Here is an 8346-nt window from a genome sequence, read left to right as displayed (position 1 = left end):
CAAAGTTGCATGTGAAAAAAATGACACAGAAGTAGAAACATCAAAACAAAACAACTTGGAAAACTAACTAAGAAGTGGCATAGTCAAAGAAGAATGAAATTAGGGACCTGTAACAAGCATCTAGTTTTGAAACAAAAAGAACTATAAACAAAAAGTCAGAATTAAACAGGAATTAAATTAATGAAAACTTGAATATGAAAATGAATTGAAGCAGAGTTGTAAGGTTTACATTTATTTGACATTTTTGTAAACCCTCCAAAAACATCACTGAGGGCTTTTCAAAGTTATTTTGATTTTGTAGAAACATTCATTTATTTAATTGGTATTTGCAACTTCTCTTGGAAAATTTCTGACCTGCATCAGCCTTAGTGAGAAGCCATTCATTGGCAAACTGAAATTGTGGTCATTTTCAGTAGCTGTGAAGCTGTTGAAATGGTGTAAAACTTACTGGAAAGTCCTTTTAATATTGTGGCCCACATTTGCAGGTGACATTTTGTAGTTGATTTGATTGTGCAGCAATGGACTTCACCTTTATTCTGTCTTTTATTCTCCATCTTTTCAGCTGAGTCCATTATTGCTTGTTCCAAATTCCTTCAACTCTCCTCTTTGACTTTGTGTTACTTTCCCCTTCATTCTAAGACTGCACCACCTAATACCCTACACCTGCTTTTGATGTCACCAAATAGGGACAATGACTATAAAGACATTTCCCTTTACAAGTTAAACCTGGAAGGTCGCTCTGTTGTCATTCATTCTATTTCCATTGCTGGCGTAAGTGTCCTTGTTGTTTTTCCCACTAGTGAAGAAAGGGCAAATGTCATATTCACTGAAGCAAAGACTTTGCTTTGAAGCTGTATTGATTTTTCCTTTTCCCTTCTGAAGCTTTGCCAGGCTCCATAAAAGCATGTCTCTTGTTCAGAAGCTCTTTGGACTGAGAGACAACAGGGGCAGCAGTACCAGCGGGGAGCAGTTGGAAGTTAGGGCATCTGGTGGGGAATGACAATTTTGACAGCAGTTAGAAAAAGAAAGAGGTCATTTTATTTTTAACTGTACTGTGAGAACAATTGTGGATCAGAACAAAGCCAAATGGGAAACGCAGATTTAATTCCAACCTATGATTCCTCCCTGTCTAATCTGGAATATGAACATTTTTCTAGGACTCAGCTGCTGGCAGCAAGACACCCAGACCACCAGAAGTTACATCTGGGCTAGAGGCTTAACCACAAAGGTGACAAGAGCCATGACTTTGGGGCACAATGTTACGAAGACACAAACCTTACTCTGCACTGGAGCAGCAGCCTGCAGAGAACTTCTCTGGATGAAGGTCCAGTGCTACAACAGAAGTCCTATTTAAGAGATCTGAATTCCTTTATTTGGAACTAGTTTGTGCCATGCAGAAATATCCAGTAGTGTTTATTAAGTTCCCACATATGGCAAACAACCAAAATGCTTCTGTATTTTCCCACTGTGAGTCTGGATTCCTTCAGGTCTATGACCACGTACAGGTATTTATCATCTGTGCACTGGATAGTGTCTCACTTCCAGTGAGAAGGTGAGTCCCAGTTTTAAGTCTTATTTAAAAGTGGTGCCTCTTAGATCCTCCAACACTCTTCCATGGCATTTTGTTCATGCTGACTTAGAGGAAATAATATCACTTATTGAAACATCAATGCCACTTTTTCCACGCTTCTGTATTTCTTGGAGCTGTCAGGCTGGCAGAGCTGGTCTTCCAAAGCTCATTAGACCAGCAGCTGATGCTGGAAGTGCATGTAAAATTACAGCAGCTGCCTTTTGCAGAGTGAGTCAAGTAATAATTATAGTAGATTTGCCTACAGGTTTTATTCTTTGTGATTTTTTTTTTTTGAAAAAAAGTAACTACTTCACTCTGAGTACACCAGAATTATTGCTGTTAAAAAAACAACAACAAGAGTTATTCCTCGTGCCAGTCTGAGGCCTCACACTCACAAGAAGTAAATCAGCCAAGTGCTCCCCTTTTATTACCTTTCTTTACTCAGTCCCATCTTCCAGTCAGAAAGGTCTGACTAGAAATCCATAAGATTGCTTCTGATTTCTCAGCTATTTTGTGAGTTGTGCAAATGTGACAGCTGGAAATAAGACTTTTTTTAAACACCTGTGGGGAAAAAAAAAAAAAGAAAACATCAATGAGAGGGTTCTGTTGATTAGAGGATGTTTCCTGCTACTCATTTGTAAGGGAAGTGATTCATTAAGCGCTGTCTGAAAACTATCTTCATGCTGAATTAAAAGGAAAAGGTCCTGTAGTCACAAAGGTATACAGGAATAGCTGAAACCCCCAGCACCACCATGGTGATCGCTGGTGCTGACCTGTGCTTTGCACATCAGCACTGCTCCAGCTGGCCATGACATTTGTCATTGCACTCCAACCTCCCCTAGCATGGCCATCATTAGCTGCTGCCTTTTTTTTTTTCCTCCCCTCTCCAACCACCTGTACCTGTCAGTGCAATTTTACAGTCTTTCTCCAGCAATAGGAAGCATCTTAAAACCATGACACCCTGCATGGGGAAAGAAAAACATAACCGATACTGTTTGCCCCATCGGGGCCCAAGCACAGCAAGTAATAAACACATGGAAACTATTTTGGTGTCCTGGGTCAGCTTTGACTTTGCAGTTTCCTGCAATACATTTCAGGGCATATCACACTGTTGACCTCTGCACTGGTGTTATCCGTCCAGTTCTCTGTGTACATTTGTTTTCATTATTTGTGTCCCCTCATGCTGTGTTTTTTTTCTGACAGGCTCAGGATCTGAAAGCTGCTTTCCCAGACCTTTAAGTAACAACCCGTCATCAGCCGTACTGTGTATGGAAGGCTGCAGCTTGAATTTGTTTTCACAAAAGGCACATCACAAGACCTGCCTAATCAGCAGTTACCTAGTTTGCTCACTCCAGACAGAGTCAATTTACAGACCATGTCTGTTGTTGACCCTGCTGTCTGCTCTGGATTATTCCAGTCTGCCTCCACTTTCTAAAATTAAATGTTAGTATTTTTAATTGCTGTTTTTAACTCTTACCTAATTGGGTACAAGCTCATACTGTTACAAACCGCTCTCAAAGGAAAACAAGAGCAATCTAGTAAAGAAGCAAGAGTGGGATTGCTGGCACTAACAGAATGGGTTTGTGCCATTCTGCCTCTGCCCATCATCCACAGGTGGTTGCATGGCAGTGAAAGAAGTCAGGTACCACATCCACTCACCTCCCCTTCCCAGTTCAGATGTACCATCACATTGCAGGGACACCACATTTTGGAGCATGAACACGTAGGGCTGTTGCTGCCAAAGTAATTCAAAGCAGATCTGAGTCTGAGCTTGCTGCTTGTTCATGTTGCAGCTGAAAGAGCTTGTAGATGTTGGAGGATTAATCTTGTGAGTAGGCATCTCTGGTTTGTATATGGTATTTGGTCCGTGCTGAGATTACAGAACACAGTATTTCATTGCCATTCTCTTTCCTTTTTACTTGTTGTAGACATATGAAGTAAAACTGTTGCATTCAGAATAACTGCAATAGAATTTGTCAATAATTGACAAAATTATATATAATTTTTCTGTAGATTAAAGATACTGCTAAATTTGACTAGAGGAAATATGAAAATTGAAAAATAGCTATTTTTGATATGAATGGTGAAATTATTTTAGCATTTCTTTCTCTGACTTTAAGACTTTTCTTCTATGCGACTATCTCTAGTTGATCTCGTCTTAAAAATAATTTCACATTCTGGGAGAGATGCAGCCTATCCTATGTAGTTCACTATAGAGGGTGCCAAAGATTTGCAGTTTGCAAATTCCACGTTCAGCTGTTTATAATACAATAATTTTTCTATGCCCATAAAAAGGCTCTGACCATAGCAACATAGACCCAGGAGGAACATTCAGGAAATAAATTTGTCACCTACCTGAGGGATTATGGACTGATCACAGACCACAGGAATGATGAGGCTCACGAAGTGTCTACACATGCTCAACTTTGGAAATGAGCACTGGAATGCTCCAGCCGCTGTCGCCTGGTTTATGGCAAAAACACAGCAGGTCTGCTGTAACATCTGCAAGTGAATGTCAGCAGCAAACCAAAATTGAGTAAAATTTTAAACACATATTTCTTTTTTCTTAAAGATTTACAAAGATTTAATTTGCTGACTCTATTTCCTTAGTACATAAGACCACAGATGTGAAACAAACGTAGTTGTACCAATCCTTAATCCAAACAGTTCTACTGTAAACCAAAGTCTGCTGTACGTAGTGTAAAGGTTAACTGAATGGCAAATTCCATGAAATTCTTTAAGTAAATAAAGAGTTCCTGGAAGATACCAGAGTCAATGAGTCTCATGAATGTGCACAGCTGTTCTCTAAAATTCAGAGTTTTCTAGCTTTGACCTCTGTTCTTTTTGAGAAACCAGTTTTACAGTAGCCTTGCAGATCAACAGGATGGGCATACACCCGGTGATTGCACCACAGGTAGTCCCCCATTAGCTGATGCTTTTCATATTGATCTCTCCCCTAAATGGATAATGTTTAGTAGTTTCATAGTCAATGAAGCCATCAATAACTGTCAGCTTTTACACCCCTTTGACCTCAATGAAGAGCAAATATTGCTATCAGTTTTATCTGGTTTGTTCTTGTTGTTTTGAGTTTTTATCAGTTAACCTGATTGCAACACACAGCATGGGGATCAGAGGTTTGAACAAATGCAGCCAAGGCATTCATGTGCCTCCTGAGACATTACTGATCACATTTTGCATAGTTCTCTTCAACACATTGATGACTCACAGGACAGTAATCAGTCCTCTCTCCAGTAAAACAAGCTTACAATGATTCCAATGAGATATAGCTCTAAAGCATGTTTTTATAAATCTTGTAGCCTTAAGTGCTTGTCAAATAGATGTCAGAAACCACACGGTAGTCTAAAAATGCTCATGTAAACCCATCTTCAAGTACTTGATATCAATCTGTCTATTGTACACCTTTATGCTCAACACAGGTTAAGATACTTATCTCACATTATAACTAGAGGCTGCTGACAGAAATAAGTTGTTATGCTGCTTGCAACTAATAAAACCCCTCAAATTTTGGGCAGTTTTTGAAAATGAAAACCTTATCCTTTTCATGTGTGAATTCTCTTGCTGGTCCTACCACCTCTTTTAGTCCTTAGACAAAGGTTTGAAGCCTAAAAACACTCAAAACTAGGATGAAAAAGAAGAATCCCTACTACATAAAAAAGGACCCCATTGCACCAGAAGAGACATCTTGTCTTTTTTTGTTAAGTATAGATACGGAGTGCTAACCACAGCTAAACCCATGCTAACTTCTTAGGAGAACCAACCAGCTTAACTAAAGATGCTCAAAGTGGTAAAACAGCAATTTCACCAAGTGCTACAAGAGGGCTCTGTTTCTGCTGGTGTTCCAGACTACTCAGTAATGGTTTCATCCCCAAAGATCACTTTTAGGGGCTGAACACGTCCTTTCTCCATCTTTTTCCCCATCTTTCTCTCCCCTATAACATTTCTCTGTTCTTCTGCATTTCCACTTCATTAACTCACTCCTGACTAAGCTTATTCCTCACAAAGTACTATCACACAGAATAAAACAATGCTGTGAAACTAACATTTTTAGTGAGCCAATTATCTACATCTTAATTATTAGTAATCTTAGAGCTATTTAGAGAGGTGAAAGAAATAAGAAAAATCTCCAGCTCATCTACCCATCATCTCGAGGCAAAATCTGTTCTGAACTGCCTTCTGCACTACAGATGCTGTAGGCAAACAGCTCTGCTTGCCATTGGAAAGCCTCTACACTATGAAGATTTCAAAGTGAGGGTTGCTCATTACTTCATGCTGTTTCATAGCCTTTGCTATTTAATTCTTATCACTGCTGGTCTTATTCCCAGCTATAGGCACTGTAGTAATAGAGTAATCAATGGGTGTAAAAAGCTATCATTCTGATCTAAACAACTAGAAAAAACATCAATTGCATACATGTATGAAAATGAGTAGGAGAGAATGCTTAATTCCATAAAAGGGTTTCAGGATTTCATAGTTAAGTGAATCTGAGGGAGAGAAAAGGACAGCATTTAATTCATCCACTTTTGTCCCCCCCCTTAGTCACCAGGGAAAGACAGGTACCTCTAGAATACGACTTACCCAGTACTAAAATTCCCCCATTAATTAACTTCACTATAAAGTAGAGCCAGCATCCCTATACTAGGCACCTGATGTCAATAACTGTATTTAGGGAAGAAGAATTTCATCCTGATAACCTTCTACATCCAACCAGAAATCTAACAGCAAGCACACCTCCCATACCAGAATCCAACCCATCAAGCCCTCTTCCTGCTCTTTAAGAAGAGGATGAAGAGCTCTTTACAGCTGCAAAACAGTTGCAAATTAAATTGGATGCTCTGCACCTGTAGCTCCTTCCCTTCTACTACTGAAAGTGCACATCTTTCTCAGGTGCAGTCAGTGGAAACTGCTGTTTACTGTGGTGGGCTCAGCGTGAGCTTAGCTCAGTGGAATGGCTGTAACAGATACAGACACCGTGACAAAGCCCACTTCGCTGCAGACAGAGGTTGTAGTGTCTGTGCAGCTGGGAAAAATACATCAACACTTGTCTGAAGTGTGGCCATGAGCTACAAACTACTTATAGCCTCTTTAATCTTCTTAATTTAACAAACAGCAGAGTTTACAAGTCACTGCTTATGTCTGGAGGCATCTGCTTGCCTTAGGTCTAGGTTTGCTTTTGTCTGTGAAATTGTACCTCCAGCAACTTTCAAAGGGAAAATTACCATCTGGCATGTGCGTGAGGCTAATTCAGTGATGGCTGTGATCTTCCTGGCGTGTGCCTATCATTGACTGAAGGAGTTTTTCTACCTACCCTTGAGCAACTGGTCTTGGCCATGCTAGACACCAGAGATATTAGAGTAGGTGGATTTCCAGTCCCATCCAGATCAGCCGCACTGCTGTGGCTGGGATTCCACAAGTCTCCCAAGCTGTTCTGAGAAGCGTTTTTACCCAAACACCACATTCACAGAGAAGAGATTATCTATGAATAGCCCTGGATATCCAACTGTGATAAAAACAAGATAAACCAAAATTCCAATTCAGAAGGAACAAGAAGACTGATAAAAATAAGTGAGCAGCTATTTAAAATATTTCAAATATTTGCATTTGTATGAGACAATAGTAACAATGATGAGAAAGGGCATGAAAAGAATAAACTTGAACTTATCACAGAAAGTTAAAAAAAAAGGCAACAGAAACATAAAGGAAGCAAGAAAAAATAAAAATAATTTATAACTGAAAGTATTGGGATAATATACTTGTGTAAATGATGAATGAATGAGAGAGTTAGAACAACCTGCACCTAGCAGTAGTCCATACTGAAGCAACTTAACAAAAACAGAGTTTCCAGTCAAAAATAAATAAATAAATAAATAAATAAAATAAAAAAATGAGTTGTAAAATGGACTGGGAGAAATGTAGGACAAAGGGAAAGTCACATGCAGTATTACAACACAGTCCAAATTCTAAGAACTAAGTATCTCTTTTAGATTTAAGATAAACTGTATTCATGAAAAAATGATTACATGTTTTTTAAAAGCAAAGTTAATAGAATGCAAAATATACAAACATTACCAATATTTTACTAAATTTGACAATATTATATTCGTTCTTTGGTCAAACATAGCAGAATTTGCAAGTGTTTTTCACAGTTATGTGGTGTGGCTCTGAGCTACAGCTGGGAGTGGTTTTCTGGAGAAGTCTCCTTTCGTGAACTTAACCATGCTTTTTCGTCCTAGACAAGGAAAGAGGAAAGCTCCCAACAAGGCTCCTGGCTGTGGCAGTTATGGTTGTATCCTTTCCTGCTTTTTGTCGAGCCTTGAAAGAATCAAGATACCAGAATGTGCCTACAGAAACCAGCAAAAAAAAATATATATATATATATATATTGCTTGCTATTTTTCTTCTATTACTTTTTCTGATCTTGGCCACTGAAGTCATGATTCATGGAAAGAAAGCAATGGTTCATATTATCTTCATCTTCTATGATGATCTGTCATGGTACACTCATTCCAGTTACTGACTAGGGAGAGAAAAATATATTTATGGTAAACTGATGAATGTTAAAGAAAAAATCAACACATAGTTTAACATGGGGATCTCTACTAGCTGTCCAGGAGTAATTGGTTTTAGATGTTACTCACCTTTTTTAAAGAAGATCCAAGTTTCCACTTTGAAGACGTTGCTGTAGACTTACCTGTATGTAAATTTACTCATCTGCTTAGCCAAATTTCATAGGATTAACCTTGTGAAAAGTAGAAAAG

At 38.8% G+C, this 8346-nt stretch overlaps 1 protein-coding gene across 7 annotated transcripts; it reads right to left on the bottom strand.

Annotated features, from left to right (window-relative positions):
• Positions 1-210: 210 nt before the first annotated feature.
• On the bottom strand, positions 211-6376 carry LOC308199719 (uncharacterized protein). Of its 7 annotated transcripts, XM_080604272.1 has the most exons (6): positions 6329-6368; positions 3926-4072; positions 3230-3440; positions 2471-2531; positions 2002-2131; positions 1483-1906 (listed from the first exon to the last, which is right to left on the bottom strand). In XM_080604272.1, the coding sequence occupies exons 1-4, from the start codon at positions 6341-6343 to the stop codon at positions 2485-2487; spliced, it is 420 nt and encodes a 139-aa protein (XP_080460398.1). In that variant the 5' UTR covers positions 6344-6368; the 3' UTR covers positions 1483-1906; positions 2002-2131; positions 2471-2484. The 7 variants fall into 7 exon arrangements, 4 of the variants coding, with proteins under 4 accessions (XP_080460400.1, XP_080460398.1, XP_080460401.1 ...); XM_080604274.1 differs by lacking the exons at positions 1483-1906; positions 2471-2531 and adding an exon at positions 211-986 and having other exon boundaries at positions 6329-6358; XR_013954888.1 differs by lacking the exon at positions 2471-2531 and having other exon boundaries at positions 3230-3531; positions 6235-6331.
• Between the last annotated feature and the right edge of the window lie 1970 nt (positions 6377-8346).

Source organism: Anser brachyrhynchus, assembly GCF_964034855.1.
Source record: "Anser brachyrhynchus genome assembly, chromosome: 9".
In the NCBI taxonomy this organism is placed as follows: domain Eukaryota; kingdom Metazoa; phylum Chordata; class Aves; order Anseriformes; family Anatidae; genus Anser; species Anser brachyrhynchus.
Note: the sequence above shows the minus strand (reverse complement) of the source record. Positions and strands in the feature narration are given on the sequence as shown.